The 19465-nt window shown below is 39.9% G+C and overlaps 1 protein-coding gene across 1 annotated transcript; it reads right to left on the reverse strand.

Annotated features, from left to right (window-relative positions):
* Positions 1-668: 668 nt before the first annotated feature.
* LOC112224923 (protocadherin-8-like) lies at positions 669-5094 on the reverse strand. Its single transcript, XM_024388521.2, has 4 exons — positions 2676-5094; positions 2472-2542; positions 1714-1838; positions 669-1455 (listed from the first exon to the last, which is right to left on the reverse strand). Exons 1-4 carry the CDS (start codon positions 5037-5039, stop codon positions 1103-1105), a joined length of 2913 nt encoding a protein of 970 aa, XP_024244289.1. The 5' UTR covers positions 5040-5094; the 3' UTR covers positions 669-1102.
* Positions 5095-19465: the final 14371 nt, after the last annotated feature.

The raw sequence follows: 19465 nt of genomic DNA on the forward strand, positions 1-19465 counted from the left end.
TCTTTTCACTCTGTCATTTAGGCTAGTATTGTGGAGTAACTACAATGTTGTTGATCTATTCTCAGTTTTCGCCTATCACAGCCCTTAAACTATTTAACTGTTTTAAAGTCACCATTGGCCTCATGGTGAAATCCCTGAGCGGTTTCCTTCTTCTCCGGCAACTGAGTTAGGAAGGACGCCTATCTTTGTAGTGACTAGGTGTATTGACATACCATCCAAAATGTAATTATTAATTTCACCATGCTCAAATGGATATTCAGTGTCTACTTTTTTTGTTTTTACCCATCTACCAATGGGTGCCCTTCTTTGCGAGGCATCGGAAAACCTCTCTCGTCTTTGTGGTTAAAACCTTTTGAAATTCTCTACTCGACTGAGGGATCTTACAGATAATTGCATGTGTGGGGTACATAGATGAGGTAGTCATTAAAAAAATCGTGTTAAACACTATTGCAAACATAATGAGTCCATGAAACTTATTAAGTGACTTGCTAAGCACATTTTTCCTCCTGAACATATTTAGGCTTGCCATAACAAAATGGTTGAATACCTATTGACACAAGGCATTTCAGCTTTTCATGTTTTATTAATTTGTAAAAATTTGTACGAACATAATTCCACTTTGACATTATGGCGGTAACACAAGAAAATGTGGAAAAAGTCAAGGGGTGTAAATACTCTGAAGGCACTATATATATATATATATGGGTTAATGGGAAAGTCAAGCCCAGTGGGTAAAGTTCTTGGTGTGTGACCATAAGAGAAAAGTCATGCTAAACAAGATGACAGGGAAAGGGTCTTATCTCATAAACAATGATGCACATACTGTATCTCTCATTGTTTTAATATTGTGTTTACTCATAAAACAAACACCAATGTTTTTACAAATGTTCATACTATAAGAATATCAATATATACACATAACCTACATCTTCACAATTGAATCAAAGAACATATACATCAGCTGTTTTCATTATGCATCAAGTTGCTTTCCTTTTCATACATGAAATGTCCATATGTCTATCAGTTTGACCAGTATCTGTCAAATCTAGTGAATACTGCAGTATCTATAAATAACCATCTGTATATTTACTTGGCAGTTTGTTTAAAAAATGGTGGCAACTTCAGATATGGTTGCCACTGTAGTAATATCTTGGTTGTGCTCCTGAATTTCAGCAAGTCCGGCAGCAGATTGTCTCGTTTGATGGGCGAAGTAAGAGGGGAGTGTACCTGTGTGATGAGAGAACGTCTGCATGGTGTTTCTTGCTTTGGGAATGCTGGTGCTGTAGCCAAAGTCTTTCCAGGAGTGGGGATAGGCATGGGGATTGTTGTAGACCGGTGCTTGGGAAAAGCCAATTGTGTATGCATTGTCTAGTGGGGCCTGGAAGCTTTGGGTTGGTATTACACAGTAAGTGCCTTGACAATCCACAGCGAGGGTGTTAGCGGCGTGGAAGGAACCTGAAATGGAACACACACACGCATACAGAATTACATTCCAAGCCCAAGGAGAAAAAAATGATAGTGACAGAGTCATTCATTGTTGCCGTGCTACATAGCCAGGTGGGTTTTACACTGGTGGTGGAAGGGGTGAGTAATCCCCACACAATGTAATCCGCTGCAGTTTGAGTGCTATAAAAATGCCAACTGTTATCTTCATCATTCTGCTATGAGGAACTCTAAAATCTCAGTATGAAATTGTGACGGTAGTAAACTCACTTTTGGCCCAGGGCTGGAAGGTGCTGAGGTTCCTCTTGCCTCCATCCCCACTGATGTCAGAGTCACTGTCATTGAAGTCACTGTCTCCCTTGCCACTGTCCTTTACGCTCTGCTGGTCAATGCCACTGCGAATAGAATCAAAACATTAGCCACTGCACTGCTGTATCTGATTATTGATGTGTGCTTTTTCCCCCCTCTTATGAAGCCTTCCACCACCCAGCCCCTCTCTCCGGACAACAACTGCAATCACGTGTACAGATACAGGATCTTAATTTGAGCCAGTTTAATACAGCAGGAACATTATCCTGCAACAACAGGAAACGTGAATTATAATGTGGATTATAATTAATGACCTGACGATGATATAACTTGGATCGATATGTTCTTCTGTCCTGCACCTGATTAGTTGGATATGCATATTTTTAATATTTTTTCTATTATAATTAATTGATATATTTTTTTGTAGGTGTTGATACATTTCTTGTTAGGGCAAATCAAGTCTGACATTTTAAAGTGGAAATTACACACTTCAGAAGCCTTTTTAAACCTTGAATGCACTATAAGTTTGCATGTCCTGCTGAGCAGGAAAATTCTATGAGTGATTCAATTAAAATCCTACATCTGCTGTATGCATGTGGAATGTTAAGCACCTTCCAGTGTAAATGATTATGCTTATGTAAATGATTTCTCATGGAAAATAATAATTGTGATAAAAGAGCACATCATGCCAAGTAGGATCAATGTGGTGGTATTCTTACCTCATTTGCAGGCAGTATTTTTCCCCTTGCCACATAGATGTTGGTAGGAAAGGCTTAGGAGGCAGGAACATCTAAAGAGCAAACACAAGAGAAGAGGATGGGATAGGAAATGATTTCAGCTACTTGGATCAGGAGTAGTGCTACACTTGAATGTGTACAGTTGTATTTAAACACAACTGAAACTGAATGAAATATTTCACTCACCTGTGACTCCAAGTCTCCATTTTTCTCCTCATACAGGCTGGACTCATCAAGAGATGAAGAGGTCCTTTCATTGAGGAAACCCCTTGGTCCACCGTACATGTTGGGTTCTGCAGAGTTGAGCCTGGGATGATGCCTGGAGTCAAACAGGACGTGAGACACGTCTCTCTTGCAGTCTTGATCCTTCCCTCCTTGATTCAACTTGCATGTGATAACAACAATCACTATGGCAATCAGCAGCAGAGCACAACCCCCGCCGAGCATTATGATAACTACTACTGAAACATCCAAGCCTGCGTCTTCCTCATCAGTTGAACGTAGTACAATGACAACTTGGTCGTCTGAGAGCTGCGAATCTGTGACAACAAAGCGAATGTTGGCACTGCTGGAGAGGGGGGATCTCCCATTGTCACTCACTGCAATTTTGATTTCCAAAACATTTCCAATCGCAGAGGCCAGCCCCTGTTTTAGAGCTATTTCTCCAGTGTCTTTATTGATTGAAAATAGGTTAGAGTCACCTTGTACGATTCTGAAGCTGAGCTCACCATTCATGCCCTCATCCTCATCCTGGCCCTTGACCCATAGGGCCAGGTACCCCAGTGGTGCATTGACAGGAAGAGGAACTTCAGCAGAGTCATTCAGCATAACAGGAAAGGTGAAATAGGGATAGTTGTCGTTCTGATCAACAACTTTGATTCTGATCATGGATGTGCTTGACAGCTGAGGTGATCCCTTGTCATCAGCCTGGATGGTTAATTCAATCTGTTGGACGGTTTCAAAATCAAAAGATCTCAGACTATACAATGACCCTGACATTGGGTCAATAGACACATAAGTCAAAATGGAGGCCTCACCCACAACATCTGAATCAATTAGTTTGTATGATACTTTGGCATTTTTACCCATGTCAAGGTCACGTGCTACAACAGTAGTTATATATGACCCAGGGATATTATTTTCCAGGACAGAAACTTCATAAATGGATTTACTGAAGAGGGGGGCGTTGTCGTTCTCGTCGGTCACTCTGATGGTATACTGCTTCACTGTTTTGAAAGGTGGTGTTCCGAGGTCTTCAGCCACTACAGTGAGGTTATACTCTGGGATCTTCTCTCTATCTAAAGTGGTGGTTGTTACAATCATAAAAGTGTCCCCGTAGGCCTGTTGCAGCTTGAAATGATCGTGGCCGTGTAGGCTGCTGCGCACGTAACCGTTCGAGCCAGAGTCACTGTCCGAGGTGCTGATCAGCGCAACAAAACTTTCCTCCGCTGCGGCCTCCGTGATGTAAGCTACACCATCACTAGTCGAGGTCATTGGCTTGATAGTGATTTCTGGTGCGTTATCGTTTACATCTACAACATCCACAACAACTTTGCAGGTCGATGGAATAGAATTTGTGCCTAAATCGGATGCTTTAATGTTCAATTCATAAGACCTCTGCTTCTCATAATCAACCAAAGTTTTTAAAGTCACAGCACCGGAAATTTGGTCTACATTAAAAATGCGCACTGCTTCAGATGACGTGTCTTCTTCAAATCCATACACTACCTCGCCATTGATGCCAGCATCTGGGTCAAACGCATGCACTTTCAGCACTTGGTAACCTATGGGTGAATCCTCATAAAGTTCAACTTTTAGTGAGTTGTGCTCAAACGTTGGGCTGTTGTCATTAAAATCCAGCACTTTGATATGAACAGTCATTGATCCGGATCTGGGTGGCTCTCCCCCATCTGTTGCCGTCACTTCAATTGTGTAGGAATCTTCAACCTCTCTGTCCATTGCTTTCACAAGCACAAGTTCAGCATACTTCACTCCATCCTCCCTGCTGCGCACGTCAACTATGAAATGGCTGGAGGGAGAGATATGGTAACGTTGGATGTAGTTATTGCCGACATCATGGTCAACAGCGATGTCCAACGGGAATCGTGAGTCCACCTGAACATTCTCGGATATCTCAAGGGTCGTCTCTTTGTGGAGGAAGTGGGGTGAGTTATCATTGATGTCCTTTACCTCGATCTCCACGTGGATGAGCTGAAACTTTTCTTTGGAGAAGGCAACTATGTCGAAGGTGACAAAGCATCGCGGGGACCTTGGGCAGAGATGTTCTCGGTCAATCGTTTCCCCAACTGCTAAAAGTCCATCAATCTCCCTCATTTGAATCACAGACGAATTGGTCTCCTGCATGAAGCGGAAAGATGTTCCAGGGTCCTCTGCTGGGTCTATCTTTAAATCCTGAGACAGATTTCCAATCTCTGTCCCGGGCGCATCCTCTTCATAAGTGTAGTACCTCGTAGTTGTAGACTGAACCGAGTAGAACAGAACAGCAATCACCACGCACTCTCCAACTCCTCGAATCCAGCAGAATCCCATTTTAAAGGTCAATGAAGATGACGAAATAAAACGTAATAAAGAAAACGAGCTGGAAGTAAACTTGTTGTGATGTTGAGCTCGCTTGCCACGACCAACTAGATTGGATACAGTCCAAAGAGAGCATTGACCTATAAACCTTGATTTATGCAAATGAGTTGCCTAATAGACCAATGGCATTCAACTGGCTAGCCAAATGGGGCATGTTTGGTTTCCGGCTGGTGCCAATTACTGCAGCCCCTCTCATTGACTTTGTGCAAATGGTCTTTTTTAAATACAATGGTAATGAGATTCTATAATGACAAGGAAAAACAGCCTCACATTGAAGTATACATATTGTCACTTCTTCAATAGACTATTAATCCAGTTTGACTTTTTCTATCTGAACAAATGACTTTCATTCACAGGTTATTTGAGGCTGATGTGTTATTTGAGACTGATGTGTTGGTCTGTTTATGAATACAGAAAAACTATAATCACCAACACTGTTGAACAAAAATATACATGTACTATGCATTCACTATAAATACTGTGAATACTTTATTAACCATGTATTAACCATCCAATGATATTATGGCATTTAAGTACTTTTATGTTGTGAATGAATGAACCATGAACAAATTGTGACCAATTGTAGTATTTAAAGGGAAATTCCATCACTTTTCAACCTCAAATTCTTTATCTCCAGCACCACACCAGTGTCTCCATATGTGAAAATGAAATTTAGTGTTAAAAAGTAATGATGTAACTAAAAGTAAAAGCATTTTAAAAACAGTTATTTTCAAACACTATGAGGCTCATGGGGATTTGGGGAGAAGGAACATGCCCTCTCACTGGCTAGAACAGTTTGCAGGTTTTGAAAATGTCTTTTCTTCTTCATGTAATCCTACTTGATTTTGAGCATTTCTTCTTATCGTTTTAACCAGAAGAACGTTTAAATACACAATGTTCACATATGTAGACACTTGTACGGTGCTGGAGATGAATTCATATGAGGTTAAAAATTTGTCAACATGTCCTTTAACACAACTTTGAAATGACCTTTGCTCAACCTTTTGTGCAGGCTTAGACTACATTTTGGTCAACATGCAAAAGTCACATGTTTACACTAGCCAACAACAGTAGTTGGGGTGTAGCCTACTGGTACTACTCGAGTGTGTGTTTTCACCAGATTTAAGTTTGACACAAAATAACATGTGTACTAGTTTTTGGCAAACATATGGGTATTAGTGTGTGTTGATTAAAAATACAGTTTTGGGCTTCAAAGGGCTCAGGTCTGACTGACACCTTTCACAAGTTGGAGCTAAATCTGTTTGTGCCCCTGATAGAGCAAGCACAGGAAGGCGTTAAAAACGACACACTTAAAAATAGTCACTGGGGCACTAAGCATTTGTTGGTCTACTGACTCTGGTAAAAAAAGAGGTAAAGAGAATTTAACATAAGGTAATCCACAATAGAGAATGTGATAGCTTGAGTCTGGTTTTAGCTGTGCCAAGAACAGTGCACCATCAATTAATTATAACTGTCTGGAATTCAATCAAACATGAACCTGCCATTCCAATGATTACAGCAGTGTCTTTGTTCACAAACTGCTGCCCAATCGTACACAAACACTTCTTATTCTGAGTTGACATCAATCTAAGAGGGTTTTACAATAACTAAAACCATCAGTAAGTAATTTTATTTTATTTGATGATGGGAAAAATAGATATACTGTGCAAGCACAGCAATGCAGGTTCAATTCAATATTGTTATGTACATATTCTTATTCATTCCTTTACACTTGTATGTATAAAGTAGTTGTTGTGAAATTGTTAGATTGTTAGATATTACTGCATGGCCGGAACTAGAAGCACAAGCATTTCGCTACACTCGCATTAACATCTGCTAACCATGTGTATGTGACAAATAAAATTTGATTTGATTTGAATTGATGTGAGCTCATAGTTACAAGTGAATTGCCAGCTAATCTTAACACTTGTCCAGTGCTGGCCACTGATTGGCTGAATACTTGGGGCGCAGGTGGTTGGAGTTGTCAACAAAGCAGCATGACAGAAATATGATGCCAATTTTCCGACCTACTGGTTTCTTTGAGATGATATATAAGGCGATATGTTCATTTGAACAACAGCATAAATACACCTATTTCACTTCTGCATGAAAAAAACGAATGGCCACTACTGCAGATGCTGCCACTACTTTGAACAGATTATATTATACTATTTAGAACAAGTAGCCGGCTCATGAACAAATGGGTGCAGCAAGCATGCATATGCAATAAGTGAAAACACATGATCTAATCTGGGGACAGCTAGCTAACAAAATGTCACATATCATGATGCGCTAGCCAGTTAACTTTCATTTTGAAATAACTTAATATTTCAGATGTAGTCAGATATTAGATTAGAAATACTTAAAATTAGCATAAGAGCTAAATAGCTAGCAAGCTACCAGCTAGCTGTAGCAATCTATCTGCTTATCAAAGGTAAATCAGTGTTTAATTTGGCCAAAACATTTACCAAACAATTTCTCAATGTTTCTAAAAAATGACTGTAGCTGGCTAATTAATTTGATCATGCTTTGTGATACACCTGGTTTTATGCTGTTTTAGTCCAAACAATATGTAATCCTGTCACCTACAGTATAACCTGATGAACAGCATAGGGGGATACAATCAAATTTGCCAGCCACCGTCATGCATTTTTGTCCCACCAGATCCACGATGAGAAGGTCCTAGCTAGTGTATCCCTGTCTTTCAACTCTTGTTGCTTGTAGATGTCCGGCTTTTCAGGTCCCAGGCTCCCGTGACTATTATGATGATTTATTTACAAATTCATTACAATTAGCTTTTTTGTTTTAGCGCCATCTGTACCTGATAGAGCAGATCTTGTCTCACATGCGGAAATAAGCCGTCTGGCGTGAAAGACTTATTGGGAGGGAGACTAGAGCAGATTCAGAAGTTCTGACTGGATGCACATTTGAGCGCACCAGGACGGTCCATTTACTTTGTGCTGTTATAATTTATGCTATGAAATCCTGCGATTTCATTGGGGCAGTTCACTCTCATAGCAAATAGTTGGCAAAACAATCCAAGCAATGTCCATCTTGAGACGCTGTACACCAGTATACACTTCCTCAAAATAGTCATAATTAATCTAAGATTAACTCAAGAAATCTGTCATTCATTTTGACGTTTTTGTCGAGAAGATCTTAGTGGCTAAATTTGACATCTAACTAAGATGTTTGGTGCAGTATTTCACAAGTACAAAAATGCGGATGAAAACGAGTCATCTCTCGTGGAATGACAACACACATTTCATTGAAGAAACCCTACTGTTGACCAATCACCGACGAGGTGGTGTAGACTTCGCTTGCCTCGAGAAAAAAGGTTGTGTGTACCTAACTGCTGGAAAAAACCTTGCCAAAGACCAAAACGAACTAAAACGTCACAAAATGTAATCATAATATATGCACAAACTGTTTCGGATGGGAAGCATGCCGATGTCTTAACACTCTTATTTCAACAAGTTCATAAAAATGATCCATCAATATTATAACCTGCCTTGTGCAAAGCTTTCCATTATATATATTGATCTATTACTTACATTAAACACACAGTCTTAGTCCAACAGCATCTTCTCGTAAGAGGTACATGCTCTGTTGTGTTTATACTGGCATCAAACCATCACATGGGACTGAACTGGAGCTGCTAAGCCCAGTGCCTGATTCTCCACGATCAAATAATACCCTGAAAGATTGTCAGTAAGCTTCTGAGAAAAGTTAATGCACTGTCTTATCTGTGATTAGGGATGTTGTAGTATTGTGCTGTAGTCCAACTACTGAGGGTTCACACATAGTAACAGAGAGGAGAGGAACGCAATAACAAAAAGTCTGTATTAACTTGCTAATTGAACATATCGAATTTAACAGATTCAAGGGAATTGTTCTCGCACTACCACTGAAGCTATTTCATGAATAGGACAGGAGATATTTTGATGAATATGTGAAGAAATGTATAAATTATATGATAAAGTGGTCCCAATTTATGTTTACTTGTGCAATGTGCAATTGCAAGTTATATCATAGTTCTACAGTATTAATTGAGTGTACAGTGTAAATTAAAGCATGTCTTTTCATTAATAATTAAAGTCCTGAATTATTAATGATAGTCAAAGAAAACATGTTCAGTAAACATATTTGAGATTCAGGAGCATTGGAACAGATTGCAGATGGTGGCTCTCCAGGCAGACTGGGGAGACTAGGAGCCCTTTACCCAGAACTCTCTTTAGCCCCCCAGGCTGGCAGGGTGTGGAAATCCAGGATTTCATGGCTAATGTGAGTCAGTTTGATAGATAATACTAAACAATTAGGCCAAATTAGTTGTTTGTCAGTAATAAGCTTAGGAGTTAATCTTATCAACATGTCACGCACACGTGACATTTCGTGGTGGCAAACAGCAAATTCTACAATCAACCTAATGCTTCATCAAAACCACTCAGAGAACAATTAGTGTCTTCTTATAAAATCTAAACAAGTCAACTGGTGTCTGAATAATCCAATCAGTCATTGTTGAAAGACCCTGTTTTACCTTTGCAATTCTTTCAAAATACACATCATTCGCTCTGAGTATAGTAATAAAGAAAATACTGCAGGGTCATGTTTTTTCAGTCTGCGTTATTGTTATTGTGACCCAATGTAGCAGGACACCAGACCGTGGCGTAAGTGCAATAGTCTCATCACTAATGATGCATAGCTAGCCTAGGAGTGATACTTGTTTGCCACTTAAGACTGGTGATTAAGGCAGATCACAGCTTGATTAGGACCTGTGGGGTGGCAGTAAGAGCATTAGAGCATATTAATGGGATAGGCCATATGCTCTAGACTGGGGAGATTTTAATTAAAGGTAAGAATAATGTTAATCTTCTTCTTGGCAGGCCATATCACAATAATCATATTAGCAATTTTTTTAGGAACGCTCTCTCTAATAACATGCCTTTTATACTGATACTAATATGGACCATTTGAGGACAGTTTGGGCCCCAAAGAGCAAACCTCTTGTCGTCCTCCACCTTGTAACATGTTTTTTTTGCAATGTCCAAACAGCCAAGATGGCGTGGCACAGGATCAGGCTTTTGGTGACACTGTAGACTTTAGTCCTGTAGCATATGTCACTGGGAGCAAATGTCCCACAACAGAGCATAAATAACAACCTTTTGGATAACATTCATGTCAGCTATGTGTCATGCTATAATGGTGTCCTTGCCAGAGCAAGGTGATGTAGAGCTACAACTACATCATATAAAATGAGACATGCTTAACATTTACAGGTTTCCCTGCCGTGCTGGTTTGGTTTGGTTATATAAAAAAACGATGTTTTGTTTGTCTGTATTTGAGATTATGCACATTATACTGACATGACAGTATGCAAAATTACATGTTCTCAGTTCGCTGATTTGTATGAAATACGATTCTGTGGGGACTGTTTATTTAAATAAAATGTAAAAAATCACACAAAAAATATTAATTTGTACGATTTGAAATAGGAACATACATTACTCTATATTATTGATTATTCTGATTATGTTGATATATAATATATTATATACAGTCAGTTATTTCATTAATCTCAAATTATTCCAATGGTTTAAAACAGGCCAAGCCATCTCATCAGTTTCTTCATTTTACCTGTCACCTCAAGTGGTATATTAAGTGGGGGGTAGGCATGTCACTCTTCGGGCAATGGGGGGTCAAATGTTATGTGCAAATGCCATGTTTAATGTAAGCCATTTGGGCTGTCTGAAAGCCAGATAAAGCTTATCCCTCAGCCAGCTCAGGGTGTTGTAGCCTCGCAGTCAGTGGGACAAATGGGCGGGTGTGAGGGAGCAACAGATGTGGAGGTGCCAGAAGATCAGACTGGCTAGTGGTCCCTGTGGCCTTAGCACGTCCTGTGGCGTGAGACAGGGCCCACATAGCCCCAAAACACACATCATCCCTGCCACCCTCAAACACATTAGGACTGGCCAAATGATTTAGCTCATCATATTTTCTCTGTAGCTTGGTTCCTCGCAGTAAATACGTAAGTTAGCTGGAATGGAAGAATCTACTTTGTTATTTGCACACAATGTTTATATTTGTAAAACAAAGATCAATTATAGTAATGAAATGCAATAACGTACAAGTATGGAGTTATTGTATTATTTAGTGAAAAATCAACGAGTCTATTAGGGCTCAATATCTCAGTAATTGGATGTCTACGGATTGTAGTTTGAAACAAATGCCGCACATTAATTTGGATGCAAACATGTTTCTAGGATTTTCTTCATGTTGGCCACAGAAGGCTCCATCTTTTAATACATTTAGAGAGACACAATTTGTTGTTCAAATCCTCTGAAAACAAAGACAGATCAAAAGAAAAATTAGAATTCTAGAACAAATCACACTTGGCAGAATTTATTGTACACATATACCACTCCACCCCCTTCTCGACCTCATCCCATTGTACATATACCACTCCACCCCCTTCTCAACCTCATCCCATTGTAAAACCTGTACATTCTTCTTCAAAGAATGATTCTAGTCATTCTTAGTATTTTGTTGCTTTGGGAAATGATGTTCATTCAGATGACTGAAATGTGAATCTTCTTTGTTGAAAGGGCATTGATTCATACCACAGATTCAATCATCAACTCAGACACATCCACAATAATGGCTGTTTAATTGCGATGAGCAAGTAATCACTGTCAAATATTATAACATTGTACTATCCATCATTAGTTTATTTCCAGACACATGATTGTAGTACAAGTAATCCACAAAAACAAACTCTAAATTGTGGGCATATACAATCCGGGGAGAGAGCGCCATCTCCAGGACACATGTCTCCCTGCTGCTGCATAGCCATTCTGGCTTATGACATCCAATGACATGCTTAGAGGGAGAGAAAATACTCCCAGTAACCCCCCCCACACACACACACAACCCGTCCCCCCGCCCCCTTTCTAAAGTATAAATATCACACAGCCTCTGATCAATATCCGGCCTGGCTAATGAATCATAAACAAGTGCGTGACGCACCTGTCTCAAAGTACATCTTCTCCTGGCAGATCATAGCAACACCAACCACAAGCTAATTAAAACGAGAGAGATAGGATTTTGTTTGGAGCCCCTGAACCTCAAAAGCATGTGATAAGCAGTCAAGTCTATTTGATAAACGTCGTGAGTGTGACGCGTGGGGCCCTAGCCGTGTTGCCTTTCACTCGGGGTTGGTAGAGCTCTGTGCTGAATGTTGCAATCCAATTAGGTTCACTACTTTACATTTCATGGTTCACATTGAATTTCACCACCTCAAGGTACATGGCTGAGAACCTTGGGAAATCAGAGGTACACAGTACATATTTGTTTCTTTTTTACTCTCAATGATATTCCGTGGAATATATTTTGATCATTGTTCAGTACATATTCTACATGACAGATGACTATTCTAATTCCATTTTAATTTGGATTTTCCACATTTCCAAACTCGCATGGTCAGCTTGTATAAATCCTAGTCAAATTCCAAATTTCTATATTGCAATGTGTTGTATCTGAAGCTACAATGTTTATTTTTAACATTTATATTCCGTGTCAGTTACCATATCAGGCAGGGTAAATCACCATTTGTTTGGCAGTCCAGGCTGCGAATACATTTTATTCTTTGTGAGATGCTTGTATTATTCAACGTAAGAGTTTCAGTATAGCACGTGAGTGGGACTGTGTGTCTGTATGTGTGTATGTGTCTGTGTGTGTATGCATGCTAATTTGGATCTTTAAGGACCAGGAATTCTTCTCTTTCCCACTGAATATATTCCATAGCTAGATATTATTTTCCTAAAAATGTTGCCTCTCCTTGAAGCAATTTCCTGCTTAGTGTTATCTGATACTGGTGAATAGCCTCTCATTGGCAGGGCCACATGACACTCTGGCTGGGTAGGACTTGGCTCTGAGCCCCCTCCCTGGCTCTTCACCAATCCAGAGTCTGCCTGGGCCTGACAGTCCCTGTCGGACTGGCCACCGGGGGTGGACTCCTGGGCCAACTGGCAACTGAGGGCTGTAATCAGTCCCTTTGACATATTTGGCACAAGGCTTGGGATTTGTAAAAACAACCTAGCGTCACGCCAGGAGATGGCAACATTGAGATGAGAGTTCCACACTGGAAACATTTATACTACCTTGTTATTACAGTTTTTCTCAATTGCTAAAACACTAAAACCCATTGGCTGAACAAAGTTCTCAGTTGCCTGGACTCATTTAGCTTATTATGCAGTCTGTTGTCAATACCTTCAACCATTTCACATGGTAAAACACAATTTGGAGATCTCACTTAAGACTTTTCAGCAAAACTCTAAACACATTCTCATTCTCAAAACACATTCTGCACTCTAATGCACATGTCATCCATACTGGTGAACACAAGTGGCAACAATCAAATACAAATAGAGAACATATATCATTGATTGAACACAACCACTCAAAATTGATTTAACCTGTTTCAAATGATGCGACACAACCAATATAAGCCAGTTCAGAGAGCAAACAGTTTGTTGAAGGTGGGAAGGAGAAAGCCTGAGAATGGATACTGTAGTACAGTGCATTGTAGGCTGTATACTGTACAATGGATGAATTGTATGGCCCTGAACATTGTGCTTTCCATTTATTAACAGTACTGACAGCTCAATAGATTTTGACTGGTTGCAGGTTCATGTCAACAAAGAACAAGAATTACAGTATCACAGAGACAAAGGAGAAGTTTGTGAGATGCAGGGTACAGTACTGTAAAAATAGGGGTACAAGGAGGAGGAAGAACAAAAAACAAAATTGCAAAGAGCAAAGCAGAGTAGTAATTTCTGATTAATTTTGAGCTACTATGATAGAACATGTTTTCATCATCAAAGGACAATGACGGAAAAATATGATTATTATTTTTTTTTTTAAATGTACTTCTCCCTGAGAATTGTATGTTTTGAACAATGTGTTTTCTATTTTTCGGTGTATTGTTTACTGGCTGCTTGAGAGTGTATATCATTTTGATCACTTTGTTTATGATTTGAGAGCAGTGTTTGATTTTGAACACAGGTCAAACTGTTTTGAGGCGAATGTTTCATTTTGCAAGAGGAGTCAAAGGTTATGTAAATAGTGCTTGAAGATGAGGTTTTGTGTTGAATGTTTTCAGGAAATGGAGCAAGGTTTCAGAAATTGTGTTCTAGCAATTGAGAAAAACTGTAAGGGCTTGAAGTCTTGTTGTGAGAAAGGAGAGGTTAGACTCAGATTTTATGAAAATAGAGGTATGACACAAGAAATAGACCCATCGCAGAAAACATATTGCAGTATATGTTGCAGAATCATTCTTGATAATGACAATGTTAATTGCCTGGAATGTATTTATTTTACTGACCAAATAAGCACCCTAAAGATGTTTCCATTGCAATTTGTTTGTGTACTGTGCAGGAGGTTAGCATTTTTTGTCATGAATCTTGTTCTGGAGGCAGCTCTGGAGAGTGGTCTCTAGCTGGCACAGCAACAAAGTATTAAAACCCTAACTTCAACCCTAACTTTAACCACACTGACTGCTAACCCTAATGCCTAACCCTTAACCTCAAATTAAGACCAAAAAGCTAATTTTTGTTTTCATGACTTTTTACAATATTGCCAATTTTGACTTTTGATCTAAGAGGAATTTTCATCTAAGGGGAAATCACTCAGTTCTGCCTCCAGGATAAGACTTGTGACAGTAAATATCAACCTGCTACTGTGCACACACTTAAATCCCCTCTATAAGACTCACTGCATACATACATGCACTTACTGTATATTAGGGAGGAAAATGGCAATGAAGGCAATGCAGAGAGAGAGTTAGAGAGAGAGAGAGAGAGAGAGAGAGAGAGAGAGAGAGAGAGAGAGAGAGAGAGAGAGAGAGCGAGAGAGTGAGAGAGAGAGAGAGAGAGATAGATGGTCTCATACAGCAGAAAGTATAGATTAAAGGCCCAGTCCAGGCACAAACTAGATTTTTCTGTGTTTTATATATATTACTACACCATGAGGTTGGATTAATACTGTGAAATTGTGAAAATGACTGTAATGCACTTCTGCTATAAGAGACGTTTTAAAAGACAGCCTGAAATGTCTGCCTGTTTTGGTGGGATGGAGTTTTGCCCTGCCTGGTGACACCAGGCGGTAAATTAGTTAATAGACCAATAAGAATGAGAGTTCCAAAGCTCTCTGCCAATAAAAGTTAGTTTTCAGTTTTCCCTTCCCCTCTCAGACCACTCCCAGACAGTCCTATAAAAAGTATTGCTTGAGAAACTGCTCATTGCTAAGAAGATATATATTTGTTGGGACCATTTTGATTGAAACAATCACAGTAAGGTACTTAATTGCTACCCAGAAATAATTTGATATTGAGATAAAAATGGCTGCATTGGACCTTTAATTGTTACTCATAAATTATTTGATATTGAGATAAAATGGCTGCATTGGACCATTAATGTTGAGGGGCAACAGCAACTCCCAGGATGGTTAGTCTCCCCAGTGTGCACACAGCGCAGAGAGGAGTTAACGGATTCCAATCTGGCCGAGTCCTGCGGTGCGAGGAATGTTTGTAGTGTGCTTGGTGATAGCGGACTCCATTACAGAGCTGAATCTCAAGGTAGCCTGTCATTGTGCCGGCAAGCAGAGAGGTTAATCAGATCCCAACTCCATTATGAACGGCAGTTATTTCAAAGGGCTTCTGTGAATAGGAGAAGCTTGGGTAAAAATGAAGCTCGTCTTAGTGCTTTCATGGAACGAGCGCAGATAAATGAGGGAGTCAGTGTACATTTTAAGAGATGCTCTGCAGTCCTGCAGAGCACAGCCAATGGGTGCTTTATAAAACCTCACTTATGAATTGTTTCAGATTAAGAAATGATCTTCTTTCTTTTCAACTCAGCTGTGAAAAATGTCCACGTCTGCTTTGTTTGCTGTCAGGGGCAGCAGAGCTTAATAGATTTTTTGAAGTATAGAATTAATTTCACATAGAGGTTTAATGAAATGGGATTTTTCAAATTGGTCACAGTACTAACACTATTTCCTCAGTCACACTCCTCCAAAACGGAGGTTGAATATTGTACAGACGGCACATTTTCCCTCTCTGGCAGTTGAGATTGCCATAATGAGTCCCAATCCAAGTCAGTGCAGTAATAGGAAATGAAAGTGAGGGAGATAGTTCATGTTGCTGTTGAGCTAAATTCAAGTCGGACTTAATTTCAGTCATAGGTAAATCTGATTCAGATGATAATGTTACATTTCTTGCACAGCACATTGCAATTTGCACTGTATTCCGATAATCTGTTTTCCAAGGTAGCAGAAGATGAAATTTGCTTAAGCTTGGAGAACAACAGGATAGTTATAAGGGAGGATATTTGTTAACAGCCCAGACAATCCCCCTCACTGCTAAGAGGTATTTAAGCACTGAAGATGAAGTGAGATGGAAAATCTAATTTCCATAGCAGTATGGGGGAAACAGTCGGGCAGAAGGTGTTTTTTTCTGTTCAAGTGTCAGAGTGATCATGGTCATGCCACACTGAGGGCAGCAATCCGGGTGGGGGGGTGAACTACCAACCCCTACCCCAGAATACCGCACACGCACACACACACACACACACACACACGCACACACACACGCACGCACGCACGCACACACACACTCGCACACACACACACTCACACTCACACACACACACACACACACACACTCACAAAACACACACACACACACACACACACACACACACACACACACACACACACACACACACACACACACACACACACACACACACACACACACACACACTCACACACACACACACACACACACACACACACACACACACACACACACACACACACACACACACACACACACACACACACACACACACAAACACACTTTTCTTAGTCTCATAGGAACAGACAGTGAACAAATTATGCAAACAGAGGATTTTACTGTTTTTCTGTGTATGGCTGTGCAAATGTGCCTTTGTGTTGGAGAGAGAAATTAGACTGATTAAAAATCAGGGCAAATTTGCAAACTGTTCAATGGTTCTCCTCGGGACTAATTAGCATGTTCACTGTGGAGGAAAAATACACTGTCTAACAAATCTTTAAGTATTTCATTATTCAGATGATGTTTTGTGCATTTATATATAAGAGTGTTTATAATAATTAGGTGGGTGTTTACATTAGTCCTATTTTTCGCGCATTTCATTTGGAAATGTATATCCCACTCCCCCTGAGAGTGGGGCCATAGCCAGCGATCAGCCATTATTGACAGTGACCCTGGAACAATTAAGGTTAAGTGTCTTGTTCAGGGGTACTTTGACAGATTTTTCACCTAGTAGGATCGGGGATTCGAAACAGCAACCTTCTGGTTACCTTCCGGTTATTGACCCAATGCTCTTAAAACCTGCTGCCCCAGTTGGTTTTCATTTGTTTTTTTGAGAGCTCCAAACATACCCATTTCTCACAGAAAACAATTGGTACTATACATTCTGCAGAGGAGAGAAAGAGAGTGCAAGAGCACAATACAATTCAGTTAGAGGGCTTTTTTTGATTATCACATCATACAGAATGGTATTGAGGCCCAGAACCATTCATTCCTCAATTATATACTGGCTGATGTGAAATGCAATGCTCTTGTGATGAACTGACTATTTGTTAAAGGTAACATCATACCCTGAAGCAAAGGGTAGGGGTCAGCCAGCACCAATGAAACCATGTTTAATGGTCAAACCCAACCAACGGCAGAGTAAGTTTTGGTGCTTCGGGAGAACAAATGAACTGTTGTTGGCCTTTCCATTGTGAGTCATGCAATACAATGCCTGGGAAAGCCTGGAGGAACACAATTGAAATGACCCAACTTGCAAACACAATGAATATTTAATTAAAGTTCAAGAATAGACTGTCCCTGGATGCTTCATCCTTGACTGTCACTGCAGTCCTTTACAATATCTGTATAAAAGATGAGAAGCGTAATCAGTGTAAGAGCTGTTTTCTATTCATCTCGTGTCGGGCGATTGGGAACCTGAACAATTCCCCCTACTTCAATCTATCATTTATAAACTCTGGATTTTGTATGCACCTGCTATCAGTGCATGCAGTCTCTATCAGACAGTCAGACTGTATGAATATATTCAACAACATACTGAGACGGGGAACAGTGGGAAAACTGTTTTATGTTTTGAGCACTGAAGGACATTTAGTTTAATATTTAAACCCACTCTCTACAATGTAGAGTACAGCGCTCAGTGTGAGTTTGCTATACTTTTCTTCTTATCTCAACCAACAGGGCAATGGTCCCCTGTAGGATGGATCTGTTGCCAGGCTAAATCAGACAATCAATTGGGTAGACATAGAAGCGGAGGGAAAATGTTATTGATTGGTTCACATATTACACTCAAGCATTCTCTTTCAATTATCAAAGGTTTTCCTTTTAGTAAAAAGAAAGGTTGCTATCTGATGTAGGCCTACAAAGACAAAAAATATGTATCACGGTAAATAAAACAAAAATAACAGTTAGTATTGTGAGTACTTCAGTCGACCCAAAGCAGTCGTGTTTTCTCTGACGTATTATGAATATGTGCTCTAGATATTTCCGGACCATTTTAAAGCAGTGAGCCAAACAGTTACTCATTTACTTAATTTATCCTCCATGAGCTTTAGAGGCTAGCTGAGAGTTGTTTCTGAGCGACTTTGGTTCCTCTCGTTCTGTTGTCGCTGGGAGCTGGTGTCACCATGGTTCAGGCTGTCAAAAGCAAACTCAGTAAGGGCTTTTCTGTCAGGCCACATCACTCCTTTTTCCTACACTCACACGCTCTTTCTCTTGTTGTTTTGGTTTAGCGTTCTCCTCTATCTTTCCGTTTTTTTTTCTTTCAATTTTTGCAAATACTCACCACAAACTACTAAGGACATTGTTGTAACTCGCCAGGGTGGACAATGGACACAGTTATATAAAAGAAACATCAGATACACTTGATTTAGTAGCATTACCCTTTTTAAAGTCATTATACACGCTTCCAATTGTCCAATTTCAACCTGTAATAGACACCCCCCACTAGACTATAATAGATCACCACAGTAACTGATGATTATGTATAAATGTAATTGCATAGTCACTTTGTTCTATGTGGAGGATGGTTTTGTATGGAAGAGTTCTCTTTTTTTGTGCACTGTACTCTAACATTGTCCTTGTCGCTTTTCAGGGAGCTCGTGAATCTTCTCAACACCCAGAGACATTTCAAATAAATTCTTCATTGGCCTGTCATAATGCCTTTCCACTCCCATCAACACCAGTAAGAGACTCTCGTGATCCACTATGAAATGGCCTCATTGTGCGGGGCATGAAAGATTTCTCCAGC

The sequence above is a fragment of the Oncorhynchus tshawytscha genome, linkage group LG26, assembly GCF_018296145.1.
Source record: "Oncorhynchus tshawytscha isolate Ot180627B linkage group LG26, Otsh_v2.0, whole genome shotgun sequence".
In the NCBI taxonomy this organism is placed as follows: Eukaryota; Metazoa; Chordata; class Actinopteri; order Salmoniformes; family Salmonidae; genus Oncorhynchus; species Oncorhynchus tshawytscha.